At 46.3% G+C, this 22,169-nt stretch overlaps 1 protein-coding gene across 2 annotated transcripts in view; it reads right to left on the reverse strand.

Moving 5' to 3' along the window:
• The window catches only part of LOC138296807 (exportin-5-like), a 1,394,731-nt gene that overhangs the window by 426,583 nt on the left and 945,979 nt on the right, over positions 1–22,169 (reverse strand). For both annotated transcript variants that reach the window (XM_069236253.1, XM_069236252.1), the window contains one exon: positions 19,634–19,711. In XM_069236253.1, the coding sequence (XP_069092354.1) occupies positions 19,634–19,711 (78 nt within the window). The remainder of the gene's footprint in view (positions 1–19,633; positions 19,712–22,169) is intronic.

The raw sequence follows: 22,169 nt of genomic DNA on the forward strand, positions 1-22,169 counted from the left end.
CCAGTAAACACCTGGAACTGGATAAGACAACCGCCCGATATTACTGTTCCTTCTGCTATAGAATTAGCCTCCACTTTTTACAGAGCCACAGACGTCAGGGTGACACCAGGAAGAAGAGTAACGCAGGGTCAAAAGCCTTTACATCCTCCTACAACCCAGAAGACCGTTACGAGGTTTGCCATGGAAAAACCACTAGCCGGATGCTTCCCTATTAAGGAACCCCTTCAGTTTCCTCAATGTTACAATTGTGCTGAGTGGGGACACACAGCTTGGAATTCTCCCCATAAACATTCACCCCCTGAACCCATGGAAATAGGCTTGACCAGCGGCAGAGTATTGTGGGCTGGAGTACAAATCCCTCTGATATGACAACGTTGACTGTAAATCAGATAACCAGACTATCGCTAATTGACTTTGAGTGTGGTCAGAGTGTTGTTAATGAAAAATTGATTACCCAAGAACATTGGATCAGAGAAGAGACAGCGGTTATTAGTTGCATCTACGGGGACAGCAATGTATATCCCGTAGCAGAGCTAACAATAAATTGGAAGGCTGGGAGGAAAAGATCCATGCTGGAGGGATTCCCAATCTAGTAGAATACATAATTCTAGTGACTGATTATCCTGATTTCCAATCCCTGTCAGAAACTACAATTACACAAAATTCCATGAAGTCGTGGTTGCACGATGCCCCTTTTTCCGAGGGTGAGATAGAACGAGCCAAAGACAATGAACAACTAACCAAAAGCCAAAAAAGGACACGGAAGGTGGAGTACCGGTTTTAACAAAACAATAGGAGAATTGGAACCTTTCCCAGAAGTAAAAAACAGCGCTGTCTAGTTCAGAGGAGTTCAGAGTGTGCCAGAGGGATGATCCCACCCTTAAGCATGCTTGGAAAGAGGCTGTCTTAACCCCTACAGGACAGGTGGGTCCCTATTTCCTGGTTAAAAATGGGCTATTACATTGGAGTGTTCAACAGCAGGGGTCGCTGAAAATGCAGTTGGTGGTTCCCCGAAGGTATCGGGAACAGGTATTACATTTGGCACATGGTCAGGGGAAAGGGGGTCATTTTGGGAGAGATAAGACAGAGGAATATGAAGTTGGCTCTGTATGTGCTATTTCAAAGTAAGGAATAGCATGCACAGAGTCCAAGGGTTCCCCTTAGAGGTAAAATAGTGGTAAAAATAGATAATACTAATGCTCTATTTTGAGGTAGTGTGGTCGAGCAGTAGGCTTATCCAAGGAGTAGTGTTAAGCATTTGTTGTACATACACATAGACAATAAATGAGGTACACACACTCAGAGACAAATCCAGCCAATAGGTTTTTGTATAGAAAAATATCTTTTCTTAGTTTATTTTAAGAACCACAGGTTCAAATTCTACATGTAATATCTCATTCGAAAGGTATTGCAGGTAAGTACTTTAGGAACTTCAAATCATCAAAATTGCATGCATACTTTTCAAGTTATTCACAAATAGCTGTTTTAAAAGTGGACACTTATTGCAATTTTCACAGTTCCTAGGGGAGGTAAGTATTTGTTAGGTTAACCAGGTAAGTAAGACACTTACAGGGCTTAGTTCTTGGTCCAAGGTAGCCCACCGTTGGGGGTTCAGAGCAACCCCAAAGTCACCACACCAGCAGCTCAGGGCCGGTCAGGTGCAGAGTTCAAAGTGGTGCCCAGAACACATAGGCTAGAATGGAGAGAAGGGGGTGCCCCGGTTCCGGTCTGCTTGCAGGTAAGTACCCGCGTCTTCGGAGGGCAGACCAGGGGGGTTTTGTAGGGCACCGGGGGGGACACAAGCCCACACAGAAATTTCACCCTCAGCAGCGCGGGGGCGGCCGGGTGCAGTGTAGAAACAAGCGTCGGGTTTGTAATGGAAGTCAATGGGAGATCTAGGGATCTCTTCAGCGCTGCAGGCAGGCAAGGGGGGGGGTTCCTCGGGGAAACCTCCACTTGATCAAGGGAGAGGGACTCCTGGGGGTCACTCCTCCAGTGAAAGTCCGGTCCTTCAGGTCCTGGGGGCTGCGGGTGCAGGGTCTCTCCCAGGTGTCGGGACTTAGGATTCAAAGAGTCGCGGTCAGGGGAAGCCTCGGGATTCCCTCTGCAGGCGGCGCTGTGGGGGCTCAGGGGGGACAGGTTTTTGTACTCACAGTCTTAGAGTAGTCCTGGGGTCCCTCCTGAGGTGTTGGATCGCCACCAGCCGAGTCGGGGTCGCCGGGTGCAGTGTTGCAAGTCTCACGCTTCTTGCGGGGAGCTTGCAGGGTTCTTTAAAGCTGCTGGAAACAAAGTTGCAGCTTTTCTTGGAGCAGGTCCGCTGTCCTCGGGAGTTTCTTGTCTTTTCGAAGCAGGGGCAGTCCTCAGAGGATGTCGAGGTCGCTGGTCCCTTTGGAAGGCGTCGCTGGAGCAGGATCTTTGGAAGGCAGGAGACAGGCCGGTGAGTTTCTGGAGCCAAGGCAGTTGTCGTCTTCTGGTCTTCCTCTGCAGGGGTTTTCAGCTAGGCAGTCCTTCTTCTTGTAGTTGCAGGAATCTAATCTTCTAGGGTTCAGGGTAGCCCTTAAATACTAAATTTAAGGGCGTGTTTAGGTCTGGGGGGTTAGTAGCCAATGGCTACTAGCCCTGAGGGTGGGTACACCCTCTTTGTGCCTCCTCCCAAGGGGAGGGGGTCACAATCCTAACCCTATTGGGGGAATCCTCCATCTGCAAGATGGAGGATTTCTAAAAGTTAGAGTCACCTCAGCTCAGGACACCTTAGGGGCTGTCCTGACTGGCCAGTGACTCCTCCTTGTTATTCTCATTATTTTCTCCGGCCTTGCCGCCAAAAGTGGGGCCTGGCCGGAGGGGGCGGGCAACTCCACTAGCTGGAGTGTCCTGCTGGGTTGGCACAAAGGAGGTGAGCCTTTGAGGCTCACCGCCAGGTGTGACAATTCCTGCCTGGGGGAGGTGTTAGCATCTCCACCCAGTGCAGGCTTTGTTACTGGCCTCAGAGTGACAAAGGCACTCTCCCCATGGGGCCAGCAACATGTCTCGGTTTGTGGCAGGCTGCTAAAACTAGTCAGCCTACACAGATAGTCGGTTAAGTTTCAGGGGGCACCTCTAAGGTGCCCTCTGGGGTGTATTTTACAATAAAATGTACACTGGCATCAGTGTGCATTTATTGTGCTGAGAAGTTTGATACCAAACTTCCCAGTTTTCAGTGTAGCCATTATGGTGCTGTGGAGTTCGTGTTTGACAGACTCCCAGACCATATACTCTTATGGCTACCCTGCACTTACAATGTCTAAGGTTTTGTTTAGACACTGTAGGGGTACCATGCTCATGCACTGGTACCCTCACCTATGGTATAGTGCACCCTGCCTTAGGGCTGTAAGGCCTGCTAGAGGGGTGTCTTACCTATACTGCATAGGCAGTGAGAGGCTGGCATGGCACCCTGAGGGGAGTGCCATGTCGACTTACTCGTTTTGTCCTCACTAGCACACACAAGCTGGCAAGCAGTGTGTCTGTGCTGAGTGAGAGGTCTCCAGGGTGGCATAAGACATGCTGCAGCCCTTAGAGACCTTCCTTGGCATCAGGGCCCTTGGTACTAGAAGTACCAGTTACAAGGGACTTATCTGGATGCCAGGGTCTGCCAATTGTGGATACAAAAGTACAGGTTAGGGAAAGAACACTGGTGCTGGGGCCTGGTTAGCAGGCCTCAGCACACTTTCAATTGTAAACATAGCATCAGCAAAGGCAAAAAGTCAGGGGGCAACCATGCCAAGGAGGCATTTCCTTACAGATAAGACAGAGGAATATTTGCTCTGCCGGTTTTACTGGCCAGGTGTGTTCGGAAATATCAGGAGACAGTGTCGTCCATGCCCTAAATGTCAGCTGGTTAATCCCAGTACTCAGCCACAAGCCCCACTGTTCCCTTTACCTATTACTGACACCCCTATTTCCAGAGTAGGGATGGACCTCGTGGGCCCACTAGTGGCTTCGTCTAGAGGCTACCAATATATATGGGTCCTGGTGGATTATGCAACTATATACCCTGAAGCTATACCATTCATCAGTATGACTACTAAAAGCATAGCACAGGCCATGATTGTTTTTTTGTTTTTTCTGAGGTAGTTTTTCCTAAAGAAATTCTTACAGACCAAGGAACGTCATTCATGTCATGCTTAATGGCTGAAGTAGGTCAGTTGCTAGGAGTAAAGCAAATACGCACCTCTGTTTATCATCCACAAACTGACGGGCCGGTAGAGAGGTATATTAAAACAATCAAAGTCTTGTTAAGAAAAACCATAACAGAGACAGGGAGAGACTGGGACAAAAAGCTACCTCTCGTATTATATGCCATTCGGACTAATCTCTAGGCCTCCACTGGACATAGTCCGTTTTTCCATTTTAACTACTTTTTGGGAGACAACTAAGGACACTGTTAGATATGGCCGCCGAGCAGTGGGAAGAGACAGAAGTAGAGTGCTGTGACATACTAACCTATTCTAGAGAGTTAAAAGAAAACCTCCTCACTGTATGAGGGGACGTAAGGTCCTATCTAAAAGAGAGTCAGGAAAGACAAAATAAACTGTATGACGTTGGAAAGAAACTAAGAGACTTACCTGCTGACAGTAAAGTCCTGACCCTATTACCTAGAACAGGCAACAAGCTTCTAGCCAAATGGCAGGGACCATATAGGGTGATGGAGAAAGTAACCCCAGTGACCTATAGGATAGAAATCCCTGAGAAATCTAGGAAAAGACAAATATATCATATTAAATTGCTTAAACTTGGGAAGAGGATGATACTCCTAACCCTAACAATTAGGCAACCCTCTTCATTACAAAAACAAAACCCTTAGAAATCCCTTTACCAGAAGAAGACAAAGAAACAGAACCTTCTTATAGCTCAGAGTTAACCGAAGAACAAAGAACTCAGATCAAGACGGTAATCTCAAGAAAAAGTATTCTCAAATAGGCCTAGTGGGACTATTTTAATATAACACCGAATTAGGAGGGAACAAGGGAAACTGCTAGACAGAAACCCTATCGCCTTCCCAAAGCCAGACGAAATTTGGTAGAAAAAGAAGTAAGGGACATGTCAGAGGCAGATATTACAGAGCCATCCAACAGTCCGTGGTGTTCACTAGTGGTTTTGGTTCCAAAACCAAATGGGAGTATCAGATTTTGCATTGATTTTCGCCTACTCAATTCTATTTCTCATTTCAACACCTATCCCATGCCCATGGTAGATGAATTAATCAAACGATTAGGCCAGGCCAGGTATCTGACTACCTTAGATCTAACTAAAGGATACTGGCATATACCTCTGAATCTACCTGATAAGGAGAAAAACGCTTTCTCTACTCCTTCTGGACCTTATCAATTCACAGTGTTGCCTTTAGATTTCATGAAGCACCTGCTACCTTTCAAAGGTTAATGGACATAATTTTGAGACCCCACCAGGAATACCCAGCGGCTTATCTGGATAACATTGTTATATATAGCCACACAAGGGATAAACATCTGGAACAACTATCCAAGGTTCTACAAGCATTACAAGAAGCAGGCTTGACCGCCAATGCGGAAAAATGCAACATAGCCAAGACTTCCATCAACTATCTTGGATATGTCATTGAGGGAGGGCTAATTAAACCCCAATCGGATAAAGTAGAAGCAATTAGACGAATACCTGTCCCAAAAAGCAAACGCGACATAAGGACCTTTTTAGGGATGGTGGGTTATTTATAGGCGAGTCATACCCCACTATTCCACCCAGGCCGCACCCTTAAAAGACCTTTTAGAGAAGGTCTGACCTAACAAGATAACCCAGTTAAATGAAAATGTCACTTACCCAGTGTACATCTGTTCGTGGCATCAGTCGCTGAAGATTCACATGTTGTGCATAGCCCGCCATCTGGTGTTGGGTCGGAGTGTTACAAGTTGTTTTTCTTCGAAGAAGTCTTTCGAGTCACGGGACCGAGGGACTCCTCCTCTTTGTCTCCATTGCGCATGGGCGTCGACTCCATCTTCGATTGTTTTCCCCGCAGAGGGTGAGGTAGGAGTTGTTTGTTAGTAATAGTGCCCATGCAATGGAGTGAATAAGTATGTACCTAACTAAGATTGAATATATTTACAAATGTACAAAGTTGAAGCTAACTTCCAAACGGCTACAGGCTCCCGGGGAGGTGGGTGGGCACATGTGAATCTTCAGCGACTGATGCCACGAACAGATGTACACTGGGTAAGTGACATTTTCTGTTCGATGGCATCTGTCGCTGTAGATACACATGTTGTGCATAGACTAGAAAGCAGTTATCTCCCCAAAAGCGGTGGCTCAGCCTGTAGGAGTGGAAGTAGTCTGAAATAAGGTTCTTAGTACGGCTTGACCTACTGTGGCTTGTTGTGCTGATAGCAAGTCTACACAGTAGTGCTTGGTAAATGTGTGAGGCGTAGACCATGTGGCTGCCTTACATATTTCGTGCATTGGAATATTCCCTAGGAAGGCCATGGTAGCGCCTTTCTTTCTGGTTGAGTGTGCCCTTGGTGTAATGGGCAGTTGTCTTTTTGCTTTAAGGTAGCAGATTTGGATGCACTTAACTATCCATCTGGCTATACCCTGTTTCGAGATTGGGTTTCCTGCGTGAGGTTTTTGAAATGCAATAAACAGTTGTTTAGTTTTCCTGATGTTTTTAGTTCTGTCGATGTAGTACATTAGTGCTCTTTTGACGTCTAATGTATGTAGTGCCCTTTGAGCTATGGAATCTGGCTGTGGGAAGAACACTGGTAGCTCTACCGTTTGATTTAGGTGGAACGGTGAAATAACCTTTGGCAAAAATTTAGGATTGGTCCTTAGGACTACTTTATTTTTGTGTAGTTGGATAAAAGGTTCTTGTATTGTAAACGCCTGAATTTCACTTACTCTTCTTAGAGATGTGATGGCGATGAGAAATGCAACTTTCCAGGTTAGGAATTGTATTTCGCAAGAGTGCATAGGTTCAAAGGGCGGACCCATGAGTCTGGTTAAGACGATGTTAAGGTTCCATGAAGGAACGGGTGGTGTCCTTGGTGGTATAATTCTTTTGAGGCCTTCCATAAATGCTTTAATGACAGGTATCCTAAATAGTGAAGTTGAATGGGTAATCTGCAGGTATGCAGATATTGCTGCTAGGTGTATCTTAATGGAAGAGAAGGCCAGGTTCGTTTTTTGTAAGTGTAGTAAGTAAACCACTACATCTTTTGGAGATGCGTGTAATGGTTGAATTTGATTATGATGGCAATAGCAAACAAATCTTTTCCATTTGATTGCATAGCAGTGTCTAGTGGATGGTCTTCTGGCTTGCTTTATGACTTCCATACATTCTTGTGTGAGGTTTAAGTGTCCGAATTCTAGGATTTCAGGAGCCAGATTGCTAGATTCAGCGATGCTGGGTTTGGATGCCTGATCTGTTGGTTGTGTTGCGTTAACAGATCTGGCCAGTTGGGCAACTTGACGTGGGGTACTACTGATAGGTCTAGCAGTGTTGTGAACCATGGTTGCCTTGCCCACGTTGGTGCTATCAGTATGAGTTTGAGTTTGTTTTGACTCAATTTGTTTACTAGATATGGAAGGAGAGGGAGAGGGGGAAAAGCGTACGCAAATATCCCTGACCAGTTCATCCATAGGGCATTGCCTTGAGACTGCCTGTGTGGGTATCTGGATGCGAAGTTTTGGCATTTTGCGTTCTCCTTCGTTGCAAATAAGTCTATTTGAGGTGTTCCCCAACGTTTGAAGTAAGTGTTTAGAATTTGGGGGTGAATTTCCCACTCGTGGACCTGTTGGTGATCGAGAGAGATTGTCTGCAAGCTGATTCTGGATCCCTGGAATAAACTGTGCTATTAGGCGAATGTGGTTGTGAATTGCCCATTGCCATATTTTTTGTGCCAGCAGGCACAGCTGTGTCGAGTGTGTCCCCCCCTGTTTGTTTAGATAATACATTGTTGTCATGTTGTCTGTTTTGACAAGAATGTATTTGTGAGTTATGAGTGGTTGAAATGCTTTTAATGCTTGGAAAACTGCTAGTAGTTCGAGGTGATTTATATGCAGCTTTCTTTGATGTACGTCCCATTGTCCTTGTATGCTGTGGTGACTGAGGTGTGCTCCCCACCCTGTCATGGAAGCATCTGTTGTTATCACGTATTGTGGCACTGGGTCTTGGAAAGGCTGCCCTTTGTTTAAATTTATGTTGTTCCACCATAGAAGCGAGAGGTATGTTAGGCGGTCTATCAACACCAGATCTAGAAGCTGACCCTGTGCTTGAGACCATTGTGATGCTAGGCACTGTTGTAAGGGCCGCATGTGCAACCTTGCGTTTGGGACAATGGCTATGCATGAGGACATCATGCCTAGTAGTTGTAATATCATCTTCGCTTGTATTTTTTGTGTTGGATACATGCGTTGTATAATCTTTTGGAAATTTTGAACCCTTTGTGGACTTGGAGTGGCTATTCCCTTTGTTGTATCTATTGTGGCACCTAGGTATTGTTGTACCTTGCACGGCAGAATGTGTGATTTTGCATAGTTGATGGTGAAACCGAGTTTGTAGAGGGTTTGCATGACTTGATCTGTGTGGTGCGAGCACCTTGTCAGTGAGTCGGTCTTGATTAGCCAGTCGTCTAGATACGGGAATACGTGTATTTGCTGCCTTCTGATGTGTGCAGCCACTACTGCTAGGCACTTTGTGAAGACTCTTGGTGCAGTTGTTAAACCGAAGGGCAATACTTTGAATTGGTAATGTATTCCCTTGAATACGAACCTTAGGTATTTCCTGTGCGACGGATGTATTGGTATGTGGAAATACGCGTCTTTGAGATCTAAGGTTGTCATGTAGTCCTGTTGCTTTAGCAATGGTAACACTTCTTGTAGCGTGACCATGTGAAAGTGTTATGATTTGATGTAGGTGTTTAGTGTTCTGAGGTCTAGGATTGGTCTCAGTGTTTTGTCCTTTTTTGGTATTAGGAAGTACAGGGAATAAACTCCTGTGTTTATTTGTGTCTTTGGTACTAGTTCTATTGCGTTCTTTTGCAATAATGCTTGAACTTCTATTTCCAGAAGGTCTGAATGTTGTTTTGATAAATTCTGTGCTTTTGGTGGTATGTTTGGAGGGATTTGCAGAAATTCTATGCAATAACCATGTTGGATAATTGCTAGGACCCAAGTGTCTGTAGTTATTTCCTCCCATGCTTGGTAATACTGACCTATTCTTCCCCCCACTGGTGTTGTGTGGAGGGGATGAGTGACATGTGAGTCACTGTTTGGTTGTAGGGGTTTTGGGGCTTTGAAATTTTCCCCTATTCCTAGGGAAATGTCCTCTGTATTGGCCCCGAAAGCCTCCCCTTTGGTACTGTCCCTGGTAGCTGGACGGTGTGGCCTGTGAGGTGCTGGCTTGTGTGGCTTGACCCCGAAACCCCCCTCTAAAGGATGCTTTGCGGAAGGTGCTGTAAGTGCCTCTGCTCTGCGGGGAGTAGAGTGCGCCCATGGCTTTAGCAGTGTCAGTGTCCTTTTTGAGTTTTTCAATCGCTGTGTCCACTTCTGGTCCGAACAGTTGTTTCTCATTGAATGGCATATTGAGCACTGCCTGCTGAATCTCTGGTTTAAAACCAGACGTTCGTAGCCATGCGTGCCTTCTGATAGTCACAGATGTGTTAATTGTTGTTGCAGCTGTGTCCGCTGCATCCATAGAGGAGCGTATCTGATTATTAGATATGTTCTGTCCTTTCTCAACCACCTGTTTCGCCCTCTTTTGTAGCTCTTTGGGTAGATGCTCAATGAGGTGTTGCATCTCGTCCCAATGGGCTCTGTCATAGCGCGCAAGTAGTGCTTGAGAGTTAGTGATGCGCCACTGGTTTGCAGCTTGTACTGCGAGACTCTTTCCGGCTGCATCGAACTTGCGGCTCTCTTTATCTGGGGGCGGTGCATCCCCAGATGTGTGGGAGTTGGCTCTCTTGCGAGCTGCCCCTACTACGACGGAATCTGGTGGCAGCTGTGAGCTGATGAAAACAGGGTCTGTGGGAGGTGCTTTATATTTCTTTTCCACTCTAGGTGTTATTGCTCTACTCTTGACCGGCTCCTTGAAGATTTCCTTTGCGTGCCGAAGCATTCCTGGGAGCATAGGCAGGCTTTGGTAGGAGCTATGGGTGGAGGAGAGGGTGTTGAATAAGAAGTCATCCTCAACTGGTTCTGAGTGTAGGGACACGTTGTGGAACTATGCTGCCCTAGCCACCACTTGTGAGTATGCTGTGCTATCTTCCGGTGGTGAGGGCTTTGTAGGGTACGCCTCTGGACTGTTGTCCGACACTGGGGCGTCGTATAAGTCCCAAGCGTCTTGGTCCTGATCACCTTGGCTCATGGTGGTGTGAGCCGGGGAATGTGATGGAGTTTGTGCCGGTGAAACGTTAAGTTACAGGTGGAGGAGAGGGTGGCGGAGTTACCTTTTGAGAGGGTGGCAGAGTTACCTTTTTCACCATTTTTGTTTGTGGTGCTTGATATGATTGAAACTCCAGTCTCCTTTTTCTCCTAATAGGGGGAAGGGTGCTTATTTTCCCTGTTCCTTCCTGTATAAAAATACGTTTCTGAGTGTGGTCCACTTCGGTGGATTGCAACTCTTCCTCAAATCTATGCTTTCGCATCTGAGAGGACAGTGATTGCTCCTCTGAATAGGAACCGGTAGGTGGGTCGGTTGCGGGTTGTTTTTGCACCGAAACCCTGTCTGTACTTTTTTCCGGCTCCGAAGTGACCTTCTTCTTTTTCGGAGTCGAACCCTCTCGCCGTCGATCTTCCTCGGTGCCGCTGTCTCTGCGTCGAGCAGTTTCGGCTCCGATATCTCGGCGTCGATGTTTTTCAGCAGCACTTTCTCGGTCCCGAGAAGGATGTGCGCCGGTGTCTCGACCGGAGTCGGACGATCTCGGCACCATTTCGGCCTTTTTCGGTGCCGATGGTCGGTCACCGAATTTATGGGTCGAGCCATGGCCTGGTGGCAGTGGCGTCCCCTGGGCCTTGTCACTTTTCTTGTGTGCTGGCTTTGACGTCTTACTCACAGTTTTTTGGTCGTCGAATTCTTCGGAGTCCGAATCATTGATCAAGAAGGTTTCTTCTTCCTCTTGTTCCTCGAACTCTCGGTGAGCTGTCGGCGTGGACGCCATCTGCAGTCTTCTGGCTCGACGGTCACGGAGTGTTTTTCGGGACCGGAACGCACGACAGGCCTCGCAAGTCTCTTCACTGTGCTCAGGCGACAGGCACAGGTTACAGACCAAATGTTGGTCTGTATACGGGTATTTGTTGTGGCATTTAGGACAGAAACGGAACGGGGTCCGTTCCATCAGCGTTGTTTTACACGCGGTCGGGCCGACCAGGCCCCGGAAGGGGGATTGAAAACTACCCCGAAGGGTACCGGAGCTCTTCACTCTTCGATTCGGTGTCGATTCTAACTAAGCCGATCCCGAACGCAACAATACCGACGTAATTTTTCCGATATTTAGCTAACTTTCCGTTCCGAAACCCGGAGCGAAAGGAACACGTCCGAAAGAAAACAATCGAAGATGGAGTCGACGCCCATGCGCAATGGAGACAAAGAGGAGTCCCTCGGTCCCGTTACTCGAAAGACTTCTTCGAAGAAAAACAACTTGTAACACTCCGACCCAACACCAGATGGCGGGCTATGCACAACATGTGTATCTACAGCGACAGATGCCATCGAACACAGTATTACAGCTATCAGACACTAAAGGAGCTCTTAACTACTAAACCCCTGTTACAATGTCTGGACTTTAATAAACCTTTTTCCCTACAGACAGATGCCTCCGACCAAGGACTAAGGGCTGTCCTTTCACAGGACGATGAGGAAGGACACCATCAGTATATATTAGCAGGAAGTTATTGCCAAGGGAGAAGAACTACCCCCATCCTGGAAAAGGAATGTTTAGCTATAAAATGGGCTGCTGAGGCCCTAAACTACTACCTGCTAAGTAGACCTTTTTTGCTTCTCACAGATCATGCCCCCTTGACCTAGATGGCTCAACAAAGATACAAATGCAAAGGTGGTTCTCATCCCTCCAATTCTTAGTTTCAGGTACGACATACTGCTGGATCCTTATTGACCAATGCTGACTATTTATCACGGCATCCTGCTGACTCGTGGCTAAAACAGCCAATCTCTAGGAAGACAGAGTGTGGCAGGGCACAAGAATGAGAGAAGCTCGGGCCGATATTTGGGTCCCTCAGGGGGCTCCGACAAGAACACTGGACGCACGCACAGAGAAGCGTGCATGCGTTATCCGTAAAGATCCATCGCCGGTGAGAGTGGGCAAAGGAGGAAGAAAAGCCAGAGCAAACGAAGGAGACTAATCCAGAGGGAAAACTAGCGTGGACGGAGGTGTAACGGAACATCCCCAAACCGGTCCCAGACCACGCAGAAGAGCCGAGGAGAAGAGCGGGGAAGCCAGCCACAGCTCTGGAGGGACGTGGCTACACCAGTTATGTGACCACTTACACGACCAGCATATACGAGGCTAGTAGGGAAGGTCGGGAGGAAGCGGGGAGGAACGAAGGGCGGGTGGAAACTCTACGATAACCCTGGGCACTCACAACTAAACCAGAAACGTAGAAACACACTATAAAAGGAGAAAACTGAGGGAACCCTGGGCACTCAACCTTAATCAGTACGAAGCATGGGCATCATAATTAAGAGAAAAAAAAAAGAAAGACAACAAACTACATAAGAAAGGAGAAGAGAAGAAAATTAGTTACTTACCTGTAACTGCAGTTCTCCAGTATTGGTATCTTTCATAGATTCACATGCTTGAATCATCCCGGTCGTCGAGGTGGGAGCCTCACGGTAAACTTAAATACATAAAGCAGTAAGTCAGTAAAAGTAAAACCAGTAGGCCCTAGTAGGCCTCATAGGGTATTTTACAGTCTATCCACCTTGTTTTGTGAAAAAGACCCAAACTTCAGTATCAACCAATCAGGATTCAGCCCCTCCCAAACACTCCTAACAGAGGCTGAATTCCCTCAGATTTTCTAGTAGGAGTGTGAAGTTTAATATCTGTATAATAGGGGAGCCTCTGAGGGGAGGAGGGTGGGTCGCATGTGAATCTATGAAAGATACCAATACTGGAGAACTGCAGTTACAGGTAAGTAACTAATTTTCTTCTCCAGCATTGGATCTTTCATAGATTCACATGCTTGAATCAGAATAACGAGCAGTAATGTTTTCTTAATTAGTGAATTACATTAACTGTAATTCTATCATAATTTTATAAGTGATGTGATTCACATTAGTTCAGCTTTAAAAATCCACGTACATATCAATATATCTATATCCATAAACATCCGAATAGAATAGCAATAACAGGTGTGTGGCAGAAAATCCTGACACAATCTGTGTTATTATTATGAAGACTACGACAAGTTAACGCAGTATAACAAAGTGAACAATCTGAAGCACAAAATTAGAGTAAAACACACTAACTATTAACGAGACTAAGAACCAATAACGAACATACCTCGAGTGTGGTGGTGGGATGTGTAAGAGGCTCACCTTAACGAAATAGATGCCTCAGCACTGCCTGTCCCACTGCTGTATCGACATTGTTAGTTTCCTCTAGACAGTAATGCCTCGTAAATGTGTGCTGGCTGGACCATGTTGCTGCTCTACAGATGCTATGTAGTGGTACACCTGCAAAGAGTGCAGCTGAAGTGGCTACTGATCTTGTAGAGTGGGCTCTCACCTTGGTGTGGAGCGGTTTTCCTGCTTTTGAATGGCAGAATTGAATTGCCAGGCCAATCCATCTTGCTATAGTCTGTTTGGACACCGCGTGCCCCTTTTTTGTTCCGCCGAATGCTACAAATAATTGATCCGACTGGCGGATGGCTTGAGTTTTCTGTAGATAAAACTTTAAACATCTTTTGATATCAAGAGAATGTAATGTTTTTTCCGCTACTGTTTGCGGATTTGGAAAAAAGGTTTTTAAGATGACTGGTTCATTTAAGTGAAACGTTGAAGGAACTTTCGGGATGAATTTAGGATTTGTTCGCAGAATGACACCTGAGTTTGTGAATTGGAGGAAAGGCTGTTTGACAGTGAAAGCCTGAATGTCACTGACTCTTTTTGCTGAAGTAAGAGCTAGCAGTAACGCTGTTTTCCATGAGATTAATTTTAGGTCAGCTTTGTGGATCGGCTCAAAAGGAGCTTTCATGAGCTGCATGAACACAACATTCAAGGACCATAGTGGTGGAGGCTTTCTAACTGGCGGGAAGACCCGAAAAAGGCCCTTCATAAATTGTTTGACAATTCTTGTGGAGCACAATGAGAGTCTGTCTGGTGATCTGCGGTATCTGGAGATTGCTGCCAGATGTACCCGAATGGAAGAATATGCAAGTCCTGATTTTGCCAGGAGCAGGAGATATGGAAGTATCTGTTCCGGAGTAGAGGACAAAGGATGTATATCTTCTGCTGCACACAATATACAAAAACGTTTCCATTTAAGTTTATAGGTTTTGTTGGTAGTGTCAGCTCTAGCTTTTGCTAAGATGTCTCTACACTCCGGGGAAATGTTGAGATTCAAGTATTCATTGTATTCAGGAGCCAAGCCGACAAATGAAGAGACGACGGATCTGGGTGTCTGACTTGTCCCTGGTGCATTGTTAAAAGAGTCGGACTCTGTCCGAGTCGTAGATGTGGTCGTTCGGAGAGCATGAGGAGCTCCGTATACCAGACTTGTCTGGGCCATCTGGGAGCTATGAGCAGAAGGCGACACCCCTCCGCCTTCAGTTTGTTGATGACTCTCGGAATGAGCGGGATCGGAGAAAAAGCGTAGGCATAAACTCCGGACCATCTCATCGAAAACGCATTCCCCCACGAATCTTTTTGGGGAAGCCAACTTGCGTAGAACTGGCATTTCTTGTTCTAGAGAGTGGCAAATAGGTCTAAGTTCGGTTTGCCCCATAATAGAAAAAGGCCGTTGAGAGTTTTCTGGTCTAGCTCCCACTCGTGATAAGGAATCACTGTCCTGCTCAGGGTGTCTGCTAGAACATTGGTTTGTCCTGGCACATGCTCCGCTTTGAGTGAAATATTGTGCTTGATGGCCCATGTCCAAATTTGTTGGGCTAGCTGCGAGAGTTGTAGGGATCTTGTGCCTCCTTGCTTGTTTAGATAAAACATGCTGGTTGTGTTGTCCGTCCTGATTAAGACGCTTGAACTTTGTATCTTTGGTAAGAAAGCTTTTAGAGCTAAGTGTATTGCCTTGAGTTCTAGATAATTGATGTGGAGCTGACCCTCTTTCTGATTCCAGATTCCGCTGATTTGCAGGTCCTGGCAGTGTGCACCCCATCCTTCGAGAGAGGCATCCGTTGTTACTATGTAACTTGGAGTTTGAAGAAGAAAAGACAGTCCGTTTGACAAATTGGTTAGAGTCGCCCACCACCTCATGGTGTTCTTCATTAGAGGCGTTATGCGAATCTTGTCTTCGAAGGAACCGTTGACCTGGGTCCATTGTATGTCCAATTGCTCTTGCAGGGGTCGCATATGGAGCCTGCAATCTGGGACTAGCGGAATGCATGATGATATCATTCCGAGCAATGATTTGTAGATGCGGACTGAAACGAACTTTTTTCTGGATAGCCTGTCTGCCAAGGAGGTTAACTTTTGTTTCCTCTCGTGAGATGGGTACGCTTTGCTGCGGACTGTGTCCAGAATTGCTCCCAAGAAACTCAATTCCTGTTTGGGGTAGAGCTGAGATTTCTGGTAGTTGACTACAAACCCCAGGTTGTGTAACAATTGAAGGCAATAGGAGATATGATTTGTTACTTGCGATTTTGAGGGTGCCTTTATAAGCCAGTCGTCCAGGTAAGGGAAGACCTGGATACCTGACTGGCGGAGATGTGCTGCTACCGGAGCTAACATTTTTGTGAAGATTCTGGGGGCTGATTTGAGACCGAATGGTAGAACCCGGAATTGAAGGTGCATACGTCCTACTCTGAACCTTAGGAATTTGCGATGGTTGCGATATATGGGGATATGAAAATAGGCATCCTGGAGGTCTAGGGATGCCATCCGATCTCCGGTGTTTAACAGGCGCAGGACATCCTGCAATGTTACCATCCTGAACGGTTGCTTCTTTAGAAACTTGTTTAGTGCTCTCAAGTCCAGGATGGGGCGCCAGTCTCCTGAGGGTTTCTTTAGAAGGAAAAAACGGGAGTAGAATCCTCTGTTCTTTTGAGATAAAGGGACTGGTTCTACTGCTCCTTTTCTTAGCATTATTCTTACTTCCCTGAGGAGTTGTTTCAACCTCGGAGGCGGTGGGCCCGATGGAGGAACAATCGGTGGTGTTTGTGTGAATTCCAGAGTATGACCTCTGGCCACTACATCGAGAACCCATCTGTCCGATGTTATAGCCTTCCACTTGGGGAAATAGGAAGTGATGCGACCTCCGACCCTCGATGTTGGTTGGTGGGGAAGCGTTGAGATGATCCGCGGGTCATTGCTTCCTGCCTGTATCTCTTCCTCGGGCAGCTCCTCTTCCTCTAGCTGGATGTTTGTAAGCTGCGGCCGGTGGTAATCGATAATGCTGCTGTTGCTGATGGTACTGATGTCGTGATCCTGTGGAGGAAGATGGATATTGTGACCTGTATTGTTGGTATCCACCTCGAAAGGAGTAATTACCTCTAGCCCTTGCTCCACGAAAAGGTTGTTTTTTATATTGCAGGGTACCTAGGGATTTTGCTGTATCGGTATCCGTCTTGATAGCCTGCAACATGTCGTCGACATGTTTGCCAAACAAACTCTCTCCATCAAAAGGCATGTCGAGAACACGAGTCTGGACTTCTGGTCTGAATGAAGTAGCTTTAAGCCATCCTTGTCTGCGCAGGACTGCTGCGCCAGCTAATTGTCTAAAGCCAGTGAGAGAAATGTCTATTGCGCTGTCTATTATCTCTGCGGAGACCCTTTCTCCCTCCTGCAAGACCTTTTTTGCTTCCACCTTGACGTCTTCTGGCAGTAAATCTAAAAAGGCAGACATGTCTGCCCACATCTGGTGATTGTACCTTCCCAGGATGGCGAGGGAATTAGCCGCCTTAACCGTGACTGCAGCAACAGAGGAGAATTTCTTGCCGATATTGTCTAGTCTCATTCCTTCTTTGTCTGGGGGAGACGCAATAGGTGTGGAGGGGTTTTTGGAACGTCGCTGAGCCGCCTGTGATATAACAGAGTCAGGTTTCGGCTGTGAGACTAGACAGGCCGGAGAATCATCTGGGGCCTTGTATTTTTTCTCTAGTCTTGGCATTTGTGAAGGCACTGTTGCCGGGTTTTTCATTGCCTTCAAACCCTCCTGCCATAAGAAATCTACAATGGGTATGCCTCTTACAGATCTCTTTGATGGCTCTTTAAAGTCGTACAAAAAACATTCGGTTTCATGGGAAACAATTGCAAGGCCAAAACGTTTCGCCGCTCTCTCTATTAAATTATGGAAACCTCCTATGTCCTCTGGAGGAGAATCTACTGGACCTGCTGGCGGTGGAGATGGTGCGGGAACGAGATAATCATCCCATTCACTAGCCGCCGAATCTCTTAGCTCACCCTCTTCCCTTTCGTCGTTTGACGAGGGGCAAGCTTCCGGAGTTTGGCTAGTTACAGGTATACTAGCCTGTGGCGTTTCGGAAAGATTAGTAGTCTGAGCTTGCCGAGGTGTCTGGTAGCTCTGAGGTCTAGGTGGCGTGGACTGAGTTGATGGTGGAAACCTTTTATAGTAGTCCTTCAACATATATTGTAGATCTGTCACTAATGTGCTAGGCATAGCAAGGGGCGATGGTTGTTCTGTCTGTGGATAAGATGTTGAGGCATAACTAGGCTGGTAATGTTGATCCTCTTCTTCATCAAACTCTTGGCATTTGACATTGAGTTGGGACGGGCTACTAGCTGCCCCAAACATTCCATCGTTTTGAGAGTATGCATCATCGTCATCATCGTCTAAAAGATGTTGTGGTGGGTATGGCAACACTTTACTTGGTGAGGTATGCATCGGCAGAATATCAGACGCCTTGTCCCCTATATTAATAAGTGAAAGGGGTAAGAATCTGGTGGAGTCGTCCTGGTGGTATGAGTAATGGTGTGGCGAAGTATCCAGATAGGTGGATGGTTTGTAAACTGTGGAGGATATAATCGTCGACGGTTCCCTCGTCGACGGCTCTCTCGTCGACGGTTCCGTCATTGACGGCGTCTTTGCTAACGGGTCCTTTGTCAACGATCCCTTCGTCGACGGGTACTTTATAGACGACGGTTGTTTCGCCGACGTATCTTGTGTAGGTGCCGTCGTCGGCAGTGCCTTTTTAAACCTCATTGAGAGGTGCTTCGTAGATGGGAGTGCCCTGGTTGATTGGTGAACCCAGGAGGCCTCCGCTGTCGACGATGTGGTTGCCGACGAAGCTTTCTTGAAAAATTTTCCTGTAATTATCGTCGTCGATGACAACGGCGACGACGTCAATCATCGGTGAGGCTGGTGTTGTGAACATCGACGATACCGTGGTCGCTGTTACCGTCGACACAGTCGTCGACGGGGTGGTCGTCGACGGTTGTTTTTTCACCGAAAATAGTTTTTCTGCCTCTTTTTGTGGTGACAGAGACAGAGATGGCTTTTTTGAGGTGCTTTTTTCGGTGCAAAGGCGTAGTAGGTTCTGAATGAACCTTTTTTGGCCCATTTTTAAATGTCTCTGAGTGGAAAACATCATTTTTCGCTTCAGTAGAGACTTGTTTTGTCTTTTTGAGCACCTTCCTTGGTGGTTCATCCGACCCTCTACTTCTCTCACCTGTTCTTTTCTGAGGGCGAGAAGTCTGTGATGACGCTTCGCTGTCGTCTGAGGAAGAATGTTCTAAGGCTTTCTGTTTTTGCAGCCATAAGAGAAGTCTACCCTCACGGTCTTTGAGGGTTTTTTGACTAAAGGTGCGACAGATTTTGCAGTCTCTCACCTTGTGGTCTGGATGAAGGCAGTAGATACACTTCTTGTGGGGGTCATCAACATGCAGTCTCTTCTTCCCACAGTTGTCACAGTCTCTGAACAGACCCTTCTTTGCCTTTTCAGACATAGTAAAGCTGTAGCTAGTTTCCTGAGAGAAAAAACAATCTTCAGTCAGAGAATAGGAAAAAACTGAGCAGAGCTCAGGGAGACTCCCTTCACACGACATGCGGTAGAAAATCTGAGGGAATTCAGCCTCTGTTGGGAGTGTTTGGGAGGGGCTGAAACCTGATTGGTTGATACTGAAGTTTGGGTCTTTTTCACAAAACAAGGTGGATAGACTGTAAAATACCCTATGAGGCCTACTAGGGCCTACTGGTTTTACTTTTACTGACTTACTGCTTTATGTATTTAAGTTTACCGTGAGACTCCCACATCGACGACGGGGATGATTCAAGCATGTGAATCTATGAAAGATCCAATGCTGGAGAAACTAAAAACACCCGCCCCCTCAATCAAACCACGGTTTCTACCACCTCATTATTTTTTTTCCCTTTTCCTTGGGTGTTGCACTCACCTGGGCAAATACTTTCTCCCTAACCCAAAAATGGGATCCCCTCACTACGCCACCCCATAAGTGCATGCAACCAAGAACAAGAAAAACACTTACCTGACAATGGCTTGTTCTTTTGTTCTCCCGGTCTCTCGCTGGCTACCTGAGGGCTGGATAACGAAGAAACCTGACGACCTAAAGAGACAAAGGAATAAAAGAAACTGTCAGACCAAGGGGAAGAGAAAGACTAGACTTACAGGGATATACCACAGACTATATTGACTGAGCAGAGCACTGTTTAAGAAATTCAAATAAAAGCCATTTTGATCGTCCTCCCTAGTTTGGGCTATTTCTGAGCGAAAAGGAGAAGCCCTGGTGACCTCCCTGGAGAAACCCTATCATAGTGGTGTCAGAAGTGGGATCAGGAGAAACATCAATTCCACATAGGGAAGGGACCATGAAGGGAAAACCTACTCTCGCAGACATGATCGCCCAATTAGCCGAAGGACGTTGCCATCTACAGCTTGTGTGGGAGGAACAAGCTAAGAAAGCTCATTCAGATAGAGAAACATTGCAGAGCGCATTAAACAAATCAAGCAATCATCATGGCAAATAATCAGTTGGTACATGAAATAGCCATTCAGAAACGCTGCCACTAGAGCGCATCCGACGGTACCTAGTTCTGTCCTGCAAAAATACCAGGAGGGAGAAGACTCTGACGCATTTTTTTTTTTTTTTACTAATTACAAGAGGGTTGCCACTTCTTCCAGCTGGCCACCGGAACGCTGGGGACAGTATATAGCCCCGCTTCTTACCGGTACTTTACAGTCAGCTTACCAAGCCATCAACCCAGGCGGAGTGACACCTTATGGGGACATTAAGAAAGCTATACTAGAGAGAATAGGGCTAGGTACGCAATGTTACCGAATCTGGTTCCGAAGAACTAAGTGGACACCTTTATAGAATACCCTGGCTCTCTTTTTCCGTGTACAAGATGAGGGTTATAAATGGTTGAAACCCACAGAGAGCACAAAAGAGGAAATCCTCCGGGCCATTTTACTGGAACAGTACTTAGACGCCCTACCAGTAAACACCTGCAACTGGATAAGACAACCGCCCGATATTACTGTTCCTTCTGCTATAGAATTAGCCTGCACTTTTTACAGAGCCACAGACGTCAGGGTGACACCAGGAAGAAGAGTAACGCAGGGTCAAAAGCCTTTACATCCTCCTACAACCCCGAAGACCGTTACGAGGTTTGCCATAGAAAAACCACTAGCCGGATGCTTCCCTATTAAGGAACCCCTTCAGTCTCCTCAATGTTACAACTGTGCTGAGTGGGGACACACAGCTTGGAATTCTCCCCATAAACATTCACCCCCTGAACCCATGGAAATAGGCTTGACCAGCGGCAGAGTATTGTGGGCTGGAGGACAAATCCCTCTGTATATGAAAACGTTGACTGTAAATTAGATAACCAGACTATTGCTAATTGACTTTGAGTGTGGTCAGAGTGTTCTTAATGAAAAATTGATTACCCAAGAACATTGGATCAGAGAAGAAACAGCGGTTATTAGTTGCATCCACGGGGACAGCAATGTATATCCCGTAGCGGAGGTAACAATAAATTGGAAGGTTGGGAGGAAAAGATCCATGCTGGAGGGATTCCCAATCTAGTAGAAGACATAGTTATAGTGACTGATTATCCTGATTCCCAATCCCTGTCAGAAACTACAATTACACAAAATTCCATGAAGTCGTAGTTGCACAATGCCCCTTTTTCCGAGGGTGAGATAGAACGAGCCAAAGACAATGAACAACTAACCAAAAGACAAAAAAGGACACGGAAGGCGGAGTACCGGTTTTAACAAAACAATAGGAGAATTGGAACCTTTCCCAGAAGAAAAAAAGAGCGCTGTCTATTTCAGAGGAGTTCAGAGTGTGCCAGAGGGATGATCCCACCCTTAAGCATGCTTGGAAAGCGGCTGTCTTAAACACTACAGGACAGGTGGGTCCCTATTTCCTGGTTAAAAATGGGCTATTACATTGGAGTGTTCAACAGCAGGGGTCGCTGAAAATGCAGTTAGTGGTTCCCCGAAGGTATCAGGAACAGGTATTACATTTGGCACATGGTCAGGGGAAAGGGGGTCATTTTGGGAGAGATAAGACAGAGGAATATTTGCTCTGCCGGTTTTAATGGCCAGGTGTGTTCGGAAATATCAGGAGACAGTGTCGTCCATGCCCTAAATGTCAGCTGGTTAATCCCAGTACTCAGCCACAAGCCCCACTGTTCCCTTTACCTATTACTGACACCCCTATTTCCAGAGTAGGGATGGACCTAGTGGGCCCACTAGTGGCTTCGTCAAGAGGCTACCAATATATATGGGTCCTGGTGGATTATGCAACTACATACCCTGAAGCTATACCATTCATCAGTATGACTACTAAAAGCATAGCACAGGCCATGATTTTTTTTTTTTCCTAAGGTAGTTTTTCCTAAAGAAATTCTTACAGACCAAGGAACGTTATTCATGTCATGCTTAATGGCTGAGGTAGGTCAGTTGCTAGGAGTAAAGCAAATACGTACCTCTGTTTATCATCCACAAACTGACGGGCCAGTAGAGAGGTATATTAAAACAATCAAAATCCTGTT

Source organism: Pleurodeles waltl, chromosome 5 (genome assembly GCF_031143425.1).
Source record: "Pleurodeles waltl isolate 20211129_DDA chromosome 5, aPleWal1.hap1.20221129, whole genome shotgun sequence".
NCBI lineage: Eukaryota > Metazoa > Chordata > Amphibia > Caudata > Salamandridae > Pleurodeles > Pleurodeles waltl.